Genomic DNA, 19,882 nt, shown 5'->3' with positions numbered 1-19,882 from the left:
GCCCCGGCCCCACCTCCTCCCCTGAGCGTGCCACGTTCCTGCTCCTCCCCCCTCCCTCCCAGAGCTTGCTAAGGCTGTTTGGCGGGGCCAAGCGCTGGGAGGGAGGGAGGAGCGAAGACGCTGGAGGAGGAAGTGAGGCCGGGGGCGGGGAGCTTGGCTGCTGGTGAATGGGGTTTCACTCCCATTTTTCCCACTAATTTTTCCCCGTGGGTGCTCCAGCCCCAGAGCACCCATGGAGCTGGTGCCTGTGCATGGAGGCAAAAACTCTGAAGTGCAGTCAAAATATTCCCAGTGTGCGTACGGAGGGACCAAGGGAGCATAGATAATTGAACATAGAAAGCAAAAGCGGCATGCATGAGTCCTTTACATCCAAAGACCTTATTAATAAACTCAGCAATAGCTAACTGGATATTACAGGATAACTAGCCTGCAACACTCCCTGGAAACCGAGAAGCCAGCAGAGGCTAGCTAGGTTGTCTGTGTCTAGGGTGACCAGACAGCAAGTGTGAAAAATCGGGACAGGGGGTGGGGGGTAATAGGAGCCTATATAAGAAAAAGACCCCAAAATCAGGACTGTCCCTATAAAATCAGGACATCTGGTCATCCTATCTGTGTCTGAGTGGGGAATAAAGAGGTTCTGAGAGAGAAGGCTGCACTACTCAGTAGCTGCTTAAGTATCACGGTGGTGATGGTGGTAGATGACTGTATGTCTCTCCCTTGCTTTTCAGTGGGATCAGCGTGGGGATGGAACCTTGGGAGCTGCTGAGGTCTGCCTGCCCCATGCCGACTATGAGATTCCTTCACCTAGCTCAAGCCTGCAAGAGGCAGGAATGGGGCCTGTCCCACCACGTGAAGAGCGATTCTGAGCCTCTCCGATGAGTCTAATATTCTCACTCTCATTGTCCAGGTGAGTCCGTAGCCTAGCAGCTAATTTAAGAGACCAATACAAGACTGCTGTGGAGTCTTAAACCTGATGGGGGCCACGTTTTAAGTACAGAAGCCCGCACAGTGGGTTTAAGCAGAGCCTGTGATGCTCTGAAACTCCTGTGACATCCCAGTGTCTGAGCCTGGCCTGTGAGGATCAGGGGCAGCTTGTGATGGGCTGCTTGCAGGAGGGAGATTGTAAGTGGCTCGTTCACAAACACCCACTGCACAAAGAACAAGAGTCCTTGTGGCACCTTAGAGACTAACACATTTATTTGAGCATAAGCTTTCGTGGGCTAAAACCCGCTTCAAAAGTTCGTGTTGCTGCTGCCCCCGGAGGCCGTCTCCATTTTATCACGAGTCTTGCGATAGCTGGGGTTAATCTTAAAGCCCCCCTTCCTGGAAACACGTCGTTGTATGAGAATCTCCGTTTTCAGGCTTGGAAATGGTAAATTTCTAGACTCTATTTCTAGTTCTGGAGAAAAGTTTGGAAATTTGAACCTTATGGGCTCAGAAACAGCAGGCAAAGAAAAAGCCAACGTTGATTATTTGTTTAGCTTTAAATTCATGAGATTAAAAAAGTCTCATGATTGTTTTTTGGCTTGTCCACATGTACAGTGATAATAGGTGCCGACTCCGTGGGTGCTCCGGGGCACCCACGGGGAAAAATTAGTGGGTACTCTGCACCCACTGGCAGCCAGGCTCCCCTCACCCCCCACCCCACCTCCTCCTCCTCCCCCTCCCCTGAGCGCACTGCGTCCCTGCTCCTCCGCCTACCTCCCAGCGTTTCCCGCCCAGCCACCGCCAAACAGCTGTTTGGCAGCATTAGCATGCTCTGGGAGGGAGGGGGAGAAGCAGGAACATGGCGCAGTCAGGGGAGGAGCGGGGCCAGGGCGGGGATTTGGGGAAGGAGTTGGAATAGGGGCAGGGAGGGGGCAGAGTTGGGGTGGGGACTTTGGGGAAGGGGTTGGAATGGGGGCGGGTCCTCATGGAAGGGGTGGAGTGGGGATGGGGACGGGGCAGAGGGGGGGTCGTACATGCAGGGGAAGTCGGTGCCTATGACAGCGATGCTGCTGCAGCACGTCTGGTGAAGACGCTCTATGGCGACGAGAGAGCTCTGCGGTCGCCGGGGGGTGGTTTATTCACAGCCCTGAGCTGCGTGAGTTCTGCCGACACACGCTGCAGTGGAGACATAGCCGGACTCCCCCTCACTTGGGGCTGGCGAGACGGCAGGTGCACCGCTGCCCTGCTAACACAGCTTGGCAGAAAATGCCTTTCACCCCCCAGGGAGTCAAAGCAGCAATGATTTGACCCTGACCCTGAGTGAGGTCAAGGCTGAGTGGGGACCCATTTAATTTCTAATGGGCTTGGGCCACTTTTATCTCCCCTTTGTTTGGAAATTAAATGCAAAAAATGAAGTTCTTCTTTGCATGATTACACAGGTGCGTTCCACCCATGGTGTCTGCGCACCCAGCGCACGGCCGTTGGACATTTTTCCACTCCATGGTACCTGTTGGGCGGCTTGATTGTGTGAGAGGGGATTGAGACCCATGCAGTGTGGGAGAGTTCACATTGCTGCGTTCCCTGATGCGCTGGTGTTACTATCACACTGCACCGATGCAGTTGTTTGTGCTTTTTTGATTGGAGGTCTGTCCATGGACTTACCTTAGTCAGACTAAGTTCAGGCTCTGCCCCCTAGTTTTCAGTGACACCAACGCGTTAGTTTTCACTGTAGCTCCTGGTGAATTTGGTTTGTTTCTCATTTCCCAGGGGGACGGTATTTTGGGACAGCCTGGCATCATCTGTTGTGCACTCATTGCCCCGTGAGTCTCACGCAGGACAGCCCATATCCTTTCTCTACAAGCGCCGCGTCTACCAAATGTGCCTGAACTGGGGACTCGGGTGGAGGAAGGAGAGACAACACCTGCGAGATAGACAAGTTCCCTTTTACCTGCCTCTGACTTGAGCCAACAGGCCCTTGGAAAGCTCTGTAGTAGTGCTCCATGTGCCTTGGCTGGGGCAGGGAGAAGAGAGAAAGCTAAACCAGTTGTCTTCTAGTTTATTCCTTGCAACCTTCAAGATGAGATACAGGGTCAGCAAGATTACACATTCCAAAACGTCCCAGCTAACTACAGGGGCGAACCCTACCTCTGTTCATCTGCCTTGAAATACATTTGGAAACCTCTAGATGTAAATGCAGTCCAGGATGGGACCTCTGGGCACCCAGAAGTTTGCCTGGGAGACTGGTCTCTTTAAAAGTCTGATCAGCTGAGAAGGTAGAGTTGTGAGCTTGTCCCGCCCATACCTATTGTTGTCTGTATTACGGGTATCAGCTAGAGCAGCAGTTCTCAAACTGTGAGTCGGGACCCTAAAGTGGGGTCACCAAGGGCTGGCATTAGCTTTGCTGGGGTCCAGGGCCTAAGCCCAAGCCCCACAGCCCAGGCTTCAGCCCTGAGTGTGTGGGGGGGCTCAAGTTACAGGCCCCCATCCTAGGGCCAAAGTCCTTGGGATTCAGCTTTGGCCCCTCTCCCGAGGCAGTGGGGTTCAGGCGGACTCAGGCTTCAGTCCCCCCTCATGGCGTCATGTAGCAACTTTTGTTGTCAGAAGGGGGTCATGGTGCAATGACATTTGAGAACCTCTAAGCTAGAGGGCCCCAACCAAGGCAGAGGACCTGTTATGCCAGGCACTGTACAGACACCTAGCAGGTCCTGAGAAGCTGACTGTCTAGCAAGATAAAGGGCAGGAGGAAAGGAGTATTATTGTCTCCATCATACAGGTGGTGGTATGGACACTGCCTTCACCCCCATCCCACTGAGGCACCAGAAGGGGAAGGTGACTTGCCCAAGGTCACCAGCAGAGCCAGGAATAGAACCCTGGTCTCCTGTGTCCCAGTCCACTGCTCTAGCCAGCAGGCCACATGAGTCCATTGGCTTCCCCCTCCCCACACAACTAGATTTGGGATCAAAATGTCCCTCAGATTCAAACCCCACTTGGCAACTCTAGGGTGGGAAGTGTTCAAGATGGGACAGGAGAACTCTTCCCCACAGGCTGGGGGAGAGCTCTGAAGGTCATCCCTAGATCTGTTTTGCCCTTAGCTTGCCTTGTTTGCAGCATTATAGCACCTCTGTGCTCGCTGTAGCCCGCAGCTACCAAGAGGACACCTTTCTTCTGTCCCGTGACTCGGTGCTGAGGAAGTTGAAGCAAGCCTACCACTTGAAGCCTATCCTTGGAACCCCTTCTCTCTCAGCTGCTGGACAGGTCAGTTTCGCTGGGCCCTCTTGATTAAGGGACTTGCCCAAGGTCCCACAGGAAGTCTGTGGCAGAGCCAGAAACTGGGCCCAGGTCTCCTGAATCCCAGACCTTAACCACAAGGCCAGCCTTCTGTTGGTACATGAGGAACCAATTCAAGCCTGGTGGAAGCAGAAACATTGACTTCAGTGGAGCTGACTCCACGTATCCCAGGACTGAATTCAGCTCGAGGTCATTGTGGGTATGTCTGCACAGCAACTAGATTCTTGCAGCTGGCCCGCTGCTGTGGAGACATTCACTGAGAATCACTACTGTGCCCAGCCTAGCTGGGTGGGCTATGTAGGAAGGCAGAATGTAATGAGCCAGGTTGGAGCTAACATCCCCACTCGCTCTAAGGGAGCCAGGGGCTATTTAATCCTTGAGGACTGGCCAGTGTCCGAGTGGCTAGAAGCCAACCTGGGGAAGCAGGTTTCAGCAGGGGCTCAGGCTAAGGGGAGAGGGAGGATGCTGGCAGTGAGGGGAAGGGTCCCTGCAGGTGGAGGGGTGGAGGTGAGGGATAGAGATGTGGGAGGGCACTGATTTGGTGGGGTGGGCAATATCTGGTTGGAGCGAGCTGAGGCAGGAAGGAGAAGTAGAGTATCGCCCCGTCGACACAAGGCAGCTCATGTCAGCCTAACCCTGTAAGCGTCTACACTCCAACGGCCCGCCCGCCGCCGTAACTCACCAACTACGCTGACTTAACTCCACCTTCATGAGAGGTGTAGCGCTTTGGTCAATAAAATTAGGTCGACAGAGTCTCACTCTAGATCAATGGTCTCCAACCTTTTAATGCCCATGATCAGTTTTTTAATTTAAGGGCAACCCAGGATCTACCCCCCGCTTCCCCAAAGCCCCGCCCTGCTCACTCCATCTCCTCCTCTCTCCCTCGCTTGCTCTCCCACACCCTCACTCACTTTCACTGGGCTGGGGCAGGGGTTGGGGTTCGGGTGTGGGGTGCTGGCTCTGGGAAGGGGCTCAGGGCTGGGGCAGGGGCTTGAGGTGCAGGGGGGATTGGGATGCAGGAGGGGGTATGGGTGCTGGCTCTGGGAGAGGGCTCAGGGCTGGGGTGTGGCCTCCCCCTGGGTAGCACGTAGCCTCCCACCGATCAAAGTAAGGCAGGCTCCCTGCCTGCCACTCCTGGAAGGGGCCAACATGCCCCTGCAGCTGCTGGGTGGGGGGGCACATGGCTCCACACGCTGCCCCTCTCTGCAGGCACCACCCCCAAAGCTCCCATTGGCCACAGTTTCCTGTTCCCGGCCAATGGGAGCTGCGGGGGTGGTGCTTGCAGGCCGGAGCAGCATGCAGAGACCCCTGCCCCTCCCCCACCCCCCGAGAGTGGCATGGGACTGCGGCAGGCAGCCCCACTGCACCATCGTGGTCGGAGCTCATGATCGACTGGGAGAGTGCCCAGGAGATCGCAATCGACGGGTTGGTGACCACTGCTCTAGATACAGTGTTGCTTAGGTCCCCTGTTGCTGCTTTTCAGAAGCCGTCCGGCAGTGCCCCACACTGACAGTCTCCTGGTGGGGATGCGCACCCCTGACACAAGGAGCATAGAGTGGACATGCAAAAGCAATTTCATGACTGCAGGTGGCCGTACAGCAACACAGCTTAGGTCAACTTCACTTTGTAGTGTAGACTTGGCCTCAGATTCCTCGGGAGTCTCTCAGCGTAGCTCACTGCCACTCAATCCACGCGAGCTCAGGGCTTGAAGAGGTAATAGCCATGCGTGGCTCAGGCCTTTGTTTTATGGCTCAGCAGGCAGGGATCTCTAGCTGCCTGGTGCCCCCAGCACTGTGCTGAAGCACTAGATCATGACAGACCCAAAGAGTGGTGTCACCAGCACCTCCCCTCCAGCTCTCCCAGGGCTGGGGGCAAGCTGGGCTCTCTAGTTCATTCTGTAGCTTCCCCAAGAACGTGGGGACTCCAGATCCTTGGTCCATTCCCTAGCGAGGTGCTCGGGAGAGGGGAAAGGCGGACAGAACTGGTTGGTGCTGCTGGCTTTGTGGGCGCTTCTCCCCCGTAACGAAAACAGCCCAGTCCTGGCCGCAGCACCCTCGCTAGTGCAGTCCCGGGACCCTGCTGAGCAGAGACGCCGGGAGCACTGGTGAGTCACCCACAGTTGGAGGGAGGTGACCTCAGATTCATTGGCTCATCCCTCAGACCTCCTCATTTAGAAGGTGCACAGGCCCCTCACCCCCAAACGATGCAGTTGTGGAAGGGATTGGAAGGGGGAAATGAAGGAGCGAGGAGACAGGGAGAAGAGATTGGGGCAAAATGGGAAAGGAGGGAGAAAAGGCAGCAAAACTGAAAGCAAAACCAGGTAGGAGCTGCAGTGACCCTTGTGGGGGAAGGCTCCTTCCTTCTGACTCAGCTGTTTGCCTGTCAAAAACCAACGGACAAAGGCAGACCCAGCAGCAGGGACTACAGCTGCAGAAACCTCTGAATCCGTGTATTCATTATTAGGAGTGTTCCCGTAGCCTCTAGTCACGGACCAGGAGCCCGTTGTGCTAGGGGCTGTACAAACACAGACCAGCCCTCAGTGTGACGCTGGGAAGAACCAGCAGGGAATTGCACACATAGAAGTAGGGTCATTAGTCTTTTATTTATAATTTTTCATATAGACACAAAAATCAGTAACTCCAGGTTGAGAGAGACCGGAAAGCTGCACATCCCTTTGCCTTGTTACGTGAGCCAAGCATGTGAAACAGGCCCAGCGCAATCAGTCCCCTGCTCAATACACTTCTTGAGGCCCTGGTCCGATAGCGACTGAGGAGCAGTGAGTGGGGTGTTCATGCTGAGATTCCTCTCGGACTGTCCTCGGCTCTGAGGTGGTGCTAGTGGAGTTTCACGGGAGGATCTCCCCTACTTTACACCTGTTAATGAAGCATCACACCACTCCAACGAGGGAAGTCTGATCCCCGCTTTAATGAGAGGGAGGTAGAGGAGTGGCTTGTACCCGGTCCCAGGGTGACTGTTTATTTCATGGGAGTGGGATAAGGCCCTGGAAGATTTCACATGTGCGTATCATTAGAAATAAGGCTCTTGTATAATTCCGCTCTGCACTTTGCTGCAAGACCAACGTTAGGAAGAGTTCTCACCTGCGCAGTGATAGACCGGAACTTCAGTTTAGTTTAGCTAGGCTAGATGTTTAGAATGCAGAGGGCTTTCCCCCTCCGGGAAGGAGGTAGGTGCCATATGTCCCTTGTAACCCTTTCCGGGTGGGAGAAGACCTCTCGGGAACACATTGCTTGTGAAGGGTTAATATGTCTGGGTGAAGAGATGACTTTCCCTCCCACAGACTCTCTCAACATTGTGGAGCCCGGATGTCACAGCCACTTGCTGACCATCTGCGCCAACCACGGCAGCTCAGCGGAACTCCTGCAGCAGGTGGTGGCCAGAGCAGAGGCCATGTACGAGACCAACGCATACCTCCACTGGTACTGGCGATACGGCTGTGAGGAGGCGGATTTCCAGCAAGCCTTCGAGACGCTCTGCTCAGTGGCAGATGATTACAGTCGGCTGGGAGAATAACACTGTCTGCTTTGGCACTTCCAGGCTGCTGGCTGTCAGCCTTCCTCCTGAGAGCCCGGAGAACCTCCAGGAAAGATCGTGCCAAGGTTTCTGGGAAAGGGGTGGTTCTGCGGTGAGAGGGATGCTGCTTTAAATCAATACTGTGACACATAACACCAGGCAAATAGAATCACTTCTCAGCTGGTGGGGTGTGTGTGTGTGCAAAACAGACTGTGGGCTCGACTGTCTCTTGGTCCATGGGCCCATGCAGGGGTGATAGGGAGAGTAAGATCCCTTTGTGCCCCTGCACAGGCTATCCAGACCTTGTATAGAGGAATAAGGGGGTGAACCAACCCCACCCAATGAGTAGATGGGTGGGGAAGGGCTCCCACCCGCCCAGGGCCAGCCAGCATCGCAGGGGTAGTAATTTACTGTTGGTTTGGATTAGCAGCAAGTTGGTATGCCCTGGAGCAAAGGGGAGTCGTAGAGGAATCATGCCTTTGCTTCTGGAGGATAGAGGGCATGTGGCAAGGCCACCAGGAAAGCCTATACACGTACCCCCTGGACATGCCTTGCCTCAGAAGATCTCGCCCACTTTGGGATGGTGACATAAGGCTCTTAGGGATCTAGGGTGTGGGTCCTTCTCCTTAATGTTGAGCTAAAGCCAAATCCTACTTACCTTCCATAGAGGGGGAGCCACCCTGCATGACAAAGGGGAACAGGTTTTGGTCCCTAATTTGGTCCCTGGAAAACCAGAGAGGCAGCTAAAGCTACGAACAGGCAGGGTTACAAAGCAGAGAGATTGAGCAGGTAATTAGAGGGCTGAACAAAACCCTGAGCAGTTTTATTCAGGGAGAAGACTACACACTAGTAAAGACCTGACTTATCTCCACTTGTACAGCCAGGCAAGAGATGCAGTTACAACGTGGTTGCAATTTGGCCTGTAGACAGGACCTCAGATGTTCCTTAACCAGGCTAAAGCCTTGGACACGTTCCATAGGCAATGTTTGGGGACAGGCAGGGGCAAACCTCACCCTTCCATTGGGGCATGTGACAGAGCGCCTCCTGCAGGTTTTACAAAGACCCTGTTATTTAATGTTGTGAAGGCCAAGACTATAACAGGGTTCAAAAAAGAACTAGATAAGTTCATAGAGGAGAGGTCCATTAATGGCTATTCGCCAGGATGGGCAGGGGTGGTATCCCTAGCCTCTGTTTGCCAGAAGCTAGGAATGGGTGACAGGGGATGGGTCACTTGATGGTTACCTGTTCTGTTCATTCCCTCTGGGGCACCTGGCACTGGTCACTGGCGGAAGACAGGATACTGGGCTGGATGGACCTTTGGTCTGACCCAGTGTGGCCGTTCGTATGTATTTAGCACTAAGTGAGGTGCTCAGGAGAGGGAAAGGCGTTTTTAGGCTCTAGAACCAGCTGTACCAAGAAGCAATTGTGCCCAAGGTCAAAAGACTGTTTCAAACCCTGGGCCAACGTGATACCTGACCGGCTGCCCAGCACTAGCTGAAGGTGCCCCAGCATCACTAGGTTGTTAGGTTTTGACTCTTTCTTCTCCCTTAATATTGTGCCCTCAAGATCAAGAGGAAGGGGGTCCTCATAGGACCACCTGTGGCTGCCTTCTTCCGTTCTTTCACAAGGATTCCCCATTGGCTGGGTCGAGGGTTTTTAGGGTGTGTCTACACTGCATGCTAAGCCCAGGCTTTGACTCAGGTTTGAGCTCAAGCCCTGCTTCCCCCCTCCGCACCCCCCACAAATCAGTCTGACTCAGGTCAGCAGGGACCCGGCTCCTAGGACCCTGCTAGCAGAGCCCGAGTCCTGCTGTGACTTGGGTCCCAGCCCTGTCATTAGGCAGCGTGGATGCAGCTCAAGCCGCAGACCTGAGTCAGAAGGTCAGCGTAGCGCAGTATGGACGTGTTAGCACGGCTGGGAGACCCGGTCCAGGAACCGTAAACCCAGGCTTGCAATGCAGCGTGCTGCTCACACATGGGCTTGGAAACACCATAAGCCCAGTTCCTACAGACCCGGGCTCAGTGTGGAGCGTAGACAGACCCTGAGAGCCCCTTTGTGTCATTCTGGCCACTTTATCTGGCATCAAGGGGCTGGAGTGGGGGGTAAGATTCTGACATTTCAGAAGCTCCGAATTCTCTAGGTCCTCCAAAGAAGGCCACCCCACCAGGGGCCTGGCCTGGACACTCCTGGTATTTCTAATGTTAAAACATATGACAAAGAGGACAACCCTTCAGGTCTTTTCACCTGTCGCAAAGAGGCCCAGGCTCTGGTTTCTTTCCTCTGCAGCTCACCTGTAACATGCACACTCCTGCCCTGCCAAGGCGTTGCATTCTCCAGAGTCAGGGAAACAAGTTCTCCTAGTTCAATTAACGAAAGTGTATTTGATCTTCCTCTATGCCCGATGACTCCTCTACCTTAGCTAGCCCTAACCTTCATTCTAGTGAACCACAGCAGTTTGTCACTAGCCCAGTTTTATTTTCTGAGAAGTCTCTCGTGGAAATCAATGCTGACAGTTTTCTGAGGTCAATTTGTTCATTTCCTTGTATAGAACACAAGGCAAATGGCTCTGTCCTGCCCCTGCTATATGACATGGAGCGCCGCCGGGGGTTTGTTCTTCACCGTAGCTGTGATGAGTCCAGGTTTCTTGTGCATTTGCTGGAGGGCGGCCATGGCTCTAAAGTACTTGTGCTGATAACAGAAAACAAGATCTAGTTATTAAAATGGTGGCGGTTCTTCAGGCCTGTAGTTTAGATGCAGAGATGGTTAGGGGAGCCGGCACAAAATTACTTTCACCAGCGTCACGCTTATTTGGAAAAGTCGTCCTCATCAGGAACATGGGAACTGCCAGAGCCCCGCCCAGTAACCCAGCTCCAACACAGGCCCGTCCCACCTGATTCAGAAGAAGGGGCAAGAAACCCACTAGTGGGCAGTTATGGGATAACCTGTCCCCAGGGACAGTTTTCTCCTAACCCCCCCCATCAGCTGAGGGTTGGTTTGGGGGTGTTTGGTTTAGAATCCTTACTACTGTAAGCTTGGACATGGCCACCACGTTACAGTAGTGGCCACCACCCAAGCAGCCCGGGGGCAGGGGGGGGGGGGATCAGGGGTGCCTCTGCCGTGCTCTGCCCCGTTTCCCCTTCTCCAGGGCTCCTTGAACAAACTCTACACAGCCTCTCAGCCAATCACAGCCCTCTTGGGGTTTGGTTTCTGTATTAACACAAAGTTGTTAAACGCAACCACAAAAACACATCTTCCACCCCGCCTTAAGCTCCCTGAGGTACTGCCCCTTCCTGCTGCCTGAGCAGATGCAGGGCTGGGCCTGTCTGCTTTGCCTTCTCCCAAAGGAAAACCAAAGCTTTCTGCTAGGTTATATTGCCTGGCCCCAACTCCCTGCATGAGACCCTCTCTCCCTGCAGCTTCACCCTGCAATTCCCTTTCTAGCTGGGCCCTCACCTCATTAGCGGAGGTGACGGGCAGAAATTCAGAGTTCATCCTGTAGCATACGACCACCAAGCGCCAGCGCCCGGGGTGGGAGAGGGAGCGGGGAACGGGGCTGCAAACAGCTCCTTGTACAGTATAACTGAACAGGGGCCGTTTCAGAGGGTATTGCCGATGCCCCATCCTGCACACAGGGGGCGTTTACCCCCAACAGAAAATCCTGGCCCAGGTTTGCACTACCAGCCTGGCACCGCCTCACACTACCTTCTGATCAGTCTTCATTTTGGCATTGTAGAAAGAGGTGGAATCGGGACAGGCTGGCAGCACTTCTCCCTGCAGCCGGTCAAACCGCTCCTGCTCATCTTCATCCTGGGAGGAAGAGAAGGCGAGAACCCAACTGTCACAGGGTGACTGGCCCCTTGGAGGGGGATTAGGGCCAGCCCCACCTGTGCAGCAGTTAACTGCATCCCAGCCTGAGGGGGTGGGACTAAGGGGTCAGGTGTTAGCAGGGTGAACGCCTGGGCCCCAGAACTAAAAAGCTCAAGGAAACACAGTCAGAGACCCTGTGATCAGAACCCCAGGGAAGTCCTGAGATAAGGGGAGGGGAAACCTGCTAAGAAGCAGGGCCTCCGGGGAGAATGCCCCGGGAGGCCGTGCTCCGCCTCAGGAGTGGAGAAGGAACGGTGCAGGGCCTGCAAGTAGGGGTGTAGAGCAGGGAAATGCAACGTAACCCGAGAGGGGCAGAAGAATCATTGTCCGGACATTTCATTGGATTCTTTAGTTAGACTGCGGTTACCCTGGAATGGGATCGAGCTTTACCTGGGACCTGTCCAGAGGGCTGAATTACCCAGAACAGATAACTGCAGCAACAGATCAGCTGACAAAAGGGGGCGAGGGACAGAGTGGGAAAAGTCCCTGCAATGCTGTGTCCTGACCTGAGGGGGCGCTCTGCTGGTGAATGCACCCCATGATGCCAACCCTATATGAACAATGAAGGATTAGACAGGAGGCTGCAGAGGTATTGCGCCTACAAATGAAAGAGTTGATTCTCTCATCAATTAAGGGCAATCTAGGTCCTTCACATGAATGGAAGTTAGTCTCCTGTGATACTGCACTCGGATAGTATGATCTTGGGGGCCATATAAGAGGCTAGAAAGACATGGACTGGAGATGAGAGCTCTTCCCCTTTCAGTGCCTGGGGTATACGAGGAACCCTGGGCAGTTTACAGGCAGCCAGTCAGCACCTTAGATTCTGACAGGAGGTTCCGTCATTTCTCTATTAGCCGGCCACACCAGCAGGTGTAGGCAAGGAGCAACTCTTCTCATAGTTGTGCTCTATCGATAGCTACATCCAGGACAACCTGTTCTCCACTGCAGGCTGGAAGATGACATGGGGTTTCTTGGAGCAGAAAAAGGACTAATCTGCAGAGTCTGAAGTCTAATGCCACATGTGCATGGTGGGCTTTGACTCACTGGACTGGTGGACAGACACCCACCGATGCGTTTATCTGAAAAGCCCTCTCCTTTAATGCCCACCTTCTAAAGTCTCCTTGTCCAGCACGCCAGCATGGAGGGCAGGAGGACACTGAAGAGAAATGTGTGTTCGAAGGATACCCAGATCTGACAGTGATTGGGAGTGCGTTGGGGTCAGGTCTCAAGTGAGCACCCTCAGGAATATATTTTGTCTTTTCATGAATGGCTTGGAGAACGTGGAAGTCAAGTTCATGAATAATATAAAAATGGGAGGGTCAGAAATTAGAGGATTAGGCCAAAAGAAACCTGATGAGGTTCAACAAGGACAAGTGCAGAGTCCTGCACTTAGGACGGAAGAATCCCATGCACTGCTACAGACTAGGGACCAAGGGGCTAGGCAGCAGTTCTGCAGAAAAGGACCTAGGGGTTACAGTGGACGAGAAGCTGGATATGAGTCAACAGTGTGCCCTTGTTGCCAAGAAGGCTAACGGCATTTTGGGCTGTATAAATAGGGTCATTGCCAGCAGATCGAGGGATGTGATTGTTCCCCTCTATTTGACATTGGTGAGGCCTCATCTGGAGTACTGTGTCCAGTTTTGGGCCCCACACTACAAGAAGGATGTGGAAAAATTGGAAAGAGTCCAGCGGAGGGCAACAAAAATGATTAGGGGCTGGAGCACATGAGTTATGAGGAGAGGCTGAGGAAACTGGGACTGTTTAGTCTGCAGAAGAGAAGAATGAGGGGGGATTTGATAGCTGCTTTCAACTACCTGAAAGGGGGTTCCAAAGAGGATGGATCTAGACTGTTCTCAGTGGTACCAGATGGCAGAACAAGGAGTAATGGTTTCAAGTTGCAGTGGGGGAGGTTTAGGTTGGATATTAGGAAAAACTTTTTCACTAGGAGGGTGGTGAAGTACTGGAATGGGTTACCTAGGGAGGTGGTGGAATCTCCTTCCTTAGGGGTTTTTAAGGTCAGGCTTAACAAAGCCCTGGCTGGGATGATTTAGTTGGGATTAGGTCCTGCTTTGAGCAGGGGGTTGGACTAGATGACCTCCTGAGGTCCCTTCCAACCCTGATATTCTATGATTCTATTAAATTGGGTGGAGAATGGTCTTAAATCTACAGTATGAATGCCAGAGGGTGACTGGCCCTTTAAAAGGGAGTGGGGGAGGCCAGTGCACCTGTGACTGATTACCAGCTGCCCAACTGGGCTAAAGGAAAAGCACCTCGGCCTTATCAAGAGGGACACAACAGCAGGGGTGAGGGGCTGCCTGCTGAAACCTCCAGGCACAAGGGTAAGGCGAGTGTTTGGGCCTGGTAAGAAGCACCTGGAATCCTGGGCTAGAGAAGAAGCTCGTCTCCAGGGCTGGAGCCCTGAAAAGGCACCAGCTGGGAAAAGGTGGCAGGACCTATAATATTAAAAGACTGTGTTTGAATCCAGGGCTAGGGATGAAGGGAGCGAGGGAGCGAGCCCTGAGAATGGGTGAATGGGGAGAATTGTAAGGAGGAGAGGCTGCTGTTGTCCATGGATGCTGGGTTTTAAAACAAGGTAAATCCTCTTGTTTGGTGGAAGGATAAGGTGACACTGTACCAATAAAGAAACTTGTGTTGGGCATAAATGCAGATAATCCTGGTGTAATCCAAATCTGGAAACCCTAATTCGTGGGGGAAACAGGCACGTAGAGTGCTGCAGAAGCATGCTTGCCCAGAAGGGGGTGCTCCAGGGCATTGGAGCAATGGCATGGAATCATTAAATTAAGATTCAATACAGACAAATGCAAAATGTTTCAAAGTAGGATGAAATGATCAAATACACCGCTCTAAACCAAAGGGCACAGGCCTGGGTGGTGCTGCCACAGAGACAGAGCTGGGGCTTGCGGAATAGAAAAGAATGAATGCAATGCAAAGCAACTGCTGCACTGGGTTGTATTAACAGGGGCATCCGTGTGATGTAAACCTGTTGTATCAAAAGTCAGAGGAAGCTACGAGGCACATTTTACGCACCTTTTGGGCCCGACTCGTAAGGAGGACAAGTAGTCCAGGGTCAGAAACCACCCAGGAAGCCTGTGTGGGGAAAGGTTTTGATTCAAAGTTGGGAGCCCAGAGCTAGAAAACACACTTTAAGGAGGTGTTTGGTGGACTGGACTTTCCGAGATGGTAAACAGCACAGAGAAGCCAGGACGTCTGAACTGCCGACTCTAGGCTGCATGACCTTAGCTGGTTTTCTCCTTTAAGAGGTGTTGGAAGAGAAGCCCAAAGACTCTCTTCCGGGTGAACCAAGACTAGGTGAGATGAGGTGGTCCAGCTTCTGAATAGTAGGGCCGCAGGGGGGCAAGTGGGGCAATTTGCCCCAGACCCTGCAGGGGGCCCCCACGAGAATGTCGGAGGCTCCCCCCTGCCTCCGCCTTCCCCCATACCCCAGTGCCTGAGCGCGCCGCATCCAGGAGCGGCCCTGGACAGCCCTGCAGGGGCATGGCTCAGGCGGGGCTTGAGCTCCTCCCGCTCAAAGACGCATGGTAAGGGGGCGGGGCTGCGAGCAGCGGCCGAGCAGCGGGAGCTCAGGTCCCGCTGGAGCCATGCCACTGCAGCACTGTCCAGGGCTGCTCCTGGATGCGGTGCGCTGAGGCTCTGGGAGAGGGGGGAGGCGGGGGTAAGCGGCATGGTAAGGGGCCGGGGGGGTTGGATAAGGGGCGGGGAGTCCCGGGGACAGTGAGTAGGCAGAGGTTCTTGGGGGTGGAGGGGGGCACGGTCAGGGGATGGGGGGTTGGATTGCGGGCATTCCGGGGGTCTGTCAGGACTTGGCGGGGGGGGGGGGGGGGGGGGGTGGGGGGCAGTCAGGGGACAGGGAGCAGGGGGGAGTTGTGGGGGGTGGGGTCCCGGGGTGGTGATTGGGGAGGTCTCGGGGGGGGCGGTCAGGGGGACAAGGAGCAGGATGGGTCAGGGATTCTGAGGGGGGCAGTCGGGGGGCAGGAAGTGGGTGGGGGTTGGATGGGGGCAGGGGCAGGCTGTTTGGGGAGGCACAGCCTTCCCTACCCTAAAGCTCATTCAGCAGTTTGAGGCTTGCAGACAGCTATTTAACACAAAGAGCCAAGCTGTTATCTTTTCCTTTAGGGCTACCATCCCTTTCACTTCTCAAATGCCAAATTATAGTCTACGTTTAATTTCAGTGCCATAGGGAGATTCATGTCAGGGGAGGGGAGCTTCATTTCAAATTAGCCACTTTAGATTAACAGTGATAGCGCCAAGAGAGCCATGGGGGAGGGATCACACGAGAAGAGCAATATCCTACACCACCTACCTCCTCCCCAACCCTACCAAGGAAGACACCCCCCCCCCTGCATTCCCCGAGGCTCCAGAGGGGTTAATTCAGTGGTTCTCAAACTTTTGTACTGGTGACCCCTTTCACATAGCAAACCTCTGAGTGCGACCCCCCCCTTATAAATTAAGAACACTTTTTAAAATATTTAACGCTATTATAAATGCTGGAGGCAAAGCAGGGTTTGAGGTGGAGGCTGACAGCTCGCGACCCCCAGTAATAACCTCGTGACCCCCTGAGGGGTCCCGCCCCCCAGTTTGAGAACCCCTGGGTTAATTTAATTTTAGCACCCTGTGTCCATTTACATGCATGTGCTATTTTGAGCATTTCCGTTTTCACAACATAGGCTCATCCCAGATTCTGGAACAAGCTCAAATGCTCAGTTCGTGGAGTATGTACATAAGCTATACTAAAGACAAACCCACAGTAACTGTCTCCAGTTTCTGAGGGACCCCATGGAGCCAGTCTCTAGGAAACAGATAAATGCATGGAGGTTAAGTCCATTAGTGGCTAATAGCCAGGATGGGTAAGGAATGCTGTCTCTAGCCTCTGTCTGTCAGAGGGTGGATGGAGCTGGATGGCAGGAGATGGATCACTTGATCATTACCTGTTGGGTTCACTCCCTCTGGGGCACCTGGCATTGGCCACTGTCAGTAGACAGGATACTGGGCTAGATGGACCTTTGGTCTGACCCAGTACGGCCGTTCTTATGTTCTAACCTAAATGAACCCAAAGTTATGGAGACAGATATGAGTCAAGGAAGCCAGCAGAGTATTAGAAACCTGGAAAAATCTCTGACTGGATGGGCTCAGGCGTTTGGTCACAAGCTGAGGTGGTTCAAAAGTTGTGGATTTTTTTTAAGCAGAATTTTTATTGTTTCTTTAAACAATCAAACACAACAAGCAGCAAATATTTGGCCACACACTTCTGAAACCCCAAACCATGTTCAGGTTTTGGCAGACTAATTTCAGCTTTTCAATTAAAAAAAAAAACACAACAAATTTTGAAGGAAAGCAGACATTGTCAGTGATTTTTTTCTGCTTTTTAAAAGCCCCTAGTTTTCAATCCAAAAAAAGTTTTGACGGAAAATATTTGGCCAACCCTTTTAATGAGCTTTAGTGCCTTTTAGCACTAACTGATGCTGAGAACCAGTGATAACTTGTAAAGGTGACTTGAAAAGAAGTTCTCAAAACTGGGTTTGTGCCGAGATGCGGAAGGTTTTTAAATGTTTATTTTTCCCAGGGCCACCTGGGGGGGGGGGGGGGGGCGCAAGTGGGGCAATTTGCCCCAGGCCCCGCAGGGGCCCCCACGAGAACATAGTAGTATTGCAACTTTTTTTTTATGGAAGGGGCCCCTGAAATTGCTTTGCCCCAGGCCCCCTGAATCCTCTGGGCGGCCCTGCTGAATAGTCCTAGAATAACCCTAGAACAGGGTTACGTTACTTATAATAGAAGTTACTTTTGATGTGTCTTGCTATGTGAACAGTGAAATCTAGTCCCATTGGCATCATGGGAGTTTTGCCATTGATTTCAATAGGCGCATTCACTGAGTGTTTATCCCCTTTGGGCTAGTCTGGACACCTTTTTTTTTTAAATCTACCATGATCCTTGTATAAATATTTGTCTGTAGTTCAATGATAACTTTAACAAACCTGTTTCATTTGCCCTCACTTTATACCTGCTCTTTATATTCTGGAGGTGGGGTAATTCAATAGGAAGGGAAGGCACCTACCATGATTGCCCTTGAAAAACACTCTAATGTGTCTTTCTAGAGCAGTTTGGGAGGTAACGCTTAACTCTGAGCTTTATATTCCAAATAAGGGTACATTTGGAGGCAAAATAATTCCTTTTCAATTTTTCTTCTAAAAAAGTACACCTGCCAGATCCCCTTGCTATGGTCAGGATCTGCAGAATTAAGCAGGGATAATGCAAATATGTAATACAAAGTAACCCCACCCTTCTCAATACTATTTGGGTCTCAGCTGTCATGGTATACCCCAGAGGTAGCTGCATTTCAGTGGTACTGTATGGATATAAAATGAGAAGTGTTTTGAGCTTCTCTGGGATTGGTGGCCCCAGGTCAATGTCAAACAGCATTATAGCTTTGAATCCCACATTTAAAAAAAAAAAGAAGTCTGGAGAGCGCGTTCAGAGGAGAGCAACACTAATGAGGAAAGGATTGGAGAATGAGAACAGTTAGGAGAACTGCCCATGCTCAGGCAGGAGAAAGTTCAGGGATTGCATCTCTCTACAGCGGTCTGGCTAAGTGGCAGTGGCCAATAGGTGGAGACATGACAATTCAAGAACTAGGGGTCATCCTATGAAATTAATAGGCAGCAGGTTTAAAACACACAAAAGGGAATATTTCTTCACACAACACACCGTCAACCTGCGGAACTCCTTGCCAGAGGATGTTGTGAAGACCAAGACACTAACAGGGTTCAAAAAAGAGCTAGATAAATTCATGGAGGATAGGTCCATCGATGGCTGTTTGCCAGAAGCTGTGAATGAGCGACAGGGGATGGATCACTTGATGGTTACCTGTTCTGTTCATTCCCTTTGGGGCACCTGGCATTGGCCACTGTCGGAAGACAGGACACTGGGCTAGATGGACCTTTGGTCTGACCCAGTATGGCCAGTCTTATGTTTTTAAATTAGTTGATGTTAGAGACTAGAAACAATGCCTCAGTTACTCCCTGTGCCTTCTTGACCACCTGCCTGGTTGTTGACATCAAGCGGATGGTCATGCACTTGGATCAATAGATGTTTTGTTCTCGTGATCGTGAACAAAAGAAAACAATACCACAAAAACAAGACACGTGCCAGTAGCTGCTGTCTGCTTCCCCTGGCTGGCGTCCCAGTGCTACACCTCACTGACCCCAAAAAGGGCCAGAGCTGCAAACCTCCCTCCTCCCCCCAGCACTGGTAGTGCCTGTGACGACAGTATGACACACCGCTGTCAAGCAGGGAGGGCAGCAGGACTCCCCAGCACAACTCACCAGACACAGGACTCTGTTCATGGGAATCATTCCAGGTCTGATGTTGCCTCCAGGCTTTATCGCTTCCTGCACATCCTCAGGGATAAGGAAGGACTCATTGTACCAGATTTCAAATTCTGTAAGACAAAGGGGGGAGGGGGGACAATAACCAGGGCTGTGGTAACAAAGGGGGCCAGGTTTGTATTTTTCCTGGCATGCTGCACAATGACTAGACATGCACCTCCACAGCGGTCTAAATCTGTACCACAGTTAGTGACCTGAGTGGTGCAATCAGTTGAAATATGCTGTTTAGGGGCTGGTCAGACTCCTCCACCCTTAAATAGGAAGCAGGCACTAAACAGTCTCTTCCCCCTGCGACAGCCATAGGGAACGTGCGGATTAGAACAATCCGAGTGGCCTCTAGAGGTCGCTCTTCCTACACGGCTAGAGATGAAAACACTTTTCAATCTGACATTTGGAAACTTGGAAGAAGCAATTTTAAGCAGTCAGCACATTTTTGGTCGGACTTCGCCTCCAGTGTTAAATGAGCATCATAGCCCCTTGCCATCCCATAACAGCAACTGAGACTGCACAAGAGGCAGAGCAGTGCTGCTGGAACCTGTGTTCTTACTAATAATATGCATTTCCCAGGCACACATCTCTAAAGCCTCGTTCCTCTGGCACACTCTGCTTTAGGGTCTGATCCGAGGGAACTAAGCCCTGAGAAGCACAGTAATCCCCCAGGAACGTCCTGCGTTTGTTTTATGTCCTGGAAAGTATGGAAGAAGGAAGAAAGCCAAATACAGAGCCCTGCTTTTCCTAGGCACTGCTGACATGACTATAACACCACTGACTTTATACCGTGGTCCAAACGAGTCACCTCCACATTCCATGAGAACACCAAGTGCGTTCATACCAAGGGTCACACCGTT

At 52.4% G+C, this 19,882-nt stretch overlaps 2 protein-coding genes across 7 annotated transcripts in view; one reads left to right on the top strand and one right to left on the bottom strand.

Annotated features, from left to right (window-relative positions):
• LOC117873936 (tubulin delta chain-like) overlaps positions 1-8,882 on the top strand; it is a 46,410-nt gene extending 37,528 nt beyond the window's left edge. Inside the window, 5 exon segments of the mRNA XM_034763840.1 lie at positions 729-878; positions 2,695-2,770; positions 4,036-4,137; positions 4,140-4,182; positions 7,514-8,882. Of these exon segments, the coding sequence (XP_034619731.1) occupies positions 729-878; positions 2,695-2,770; positions 4,036-4,137; positions 4,140-4,182; positions 7,514-7,746 (604 nt within the window). The 3' untranslated portion in view covers positions 7,747-8,882.
• Positions 8,883-10,107: 1,225 nt separating this feature from the next.
• The window catches only part of KIF9 (kinesin family member 9), a 36,733-nt gene continuing 26,958 nt past the window's right edge, over positions 10,108-19,882 (bottom strand). For all 6 annotated transcript variants that reach the window (XM_034759751.1, XM_034759756.1, XM_034759754.1 and 3 more), the window contains 3 exons: positions 18,972-19,087; positions 11,449-11,553; positions 10,108-10,434 (listed from right to left, as the gene is read on the bottom strand). In XM_034759751.1, coding sequence (XP_034615642.1) covers positions 10,327-10,434; positions 11,449-11,553; positions 18,972-19,087 — 329 coding nt within the window. In that variant the 3' untranslated portion in view covers positions 10,108-10,326. The remainder of the gene's footprint in view (positions 10,435-11,448; positions 11,554-18,971; positions 19,088-19,882) is intronic.

The sequence above is a fragment of the Trachemys scripta genome, chromosome 2 (assembly GCF_013100865.1).
Source record: "Trachemys scripta elegans isolate TJP31775 chromosome 2, CAS_Tse_1.0, whole genome shotgun sequence".
Taxonomy (NCBI): Eukaryota; Metazoa; Chordata; order Testudines; family Emydidae; genus Trachemys; species Trachemys scripta.
Note: the sequence above shows the minus strand (reverse complement) of the source record. Positions and strands in the feature narration are given on the sequence as shown.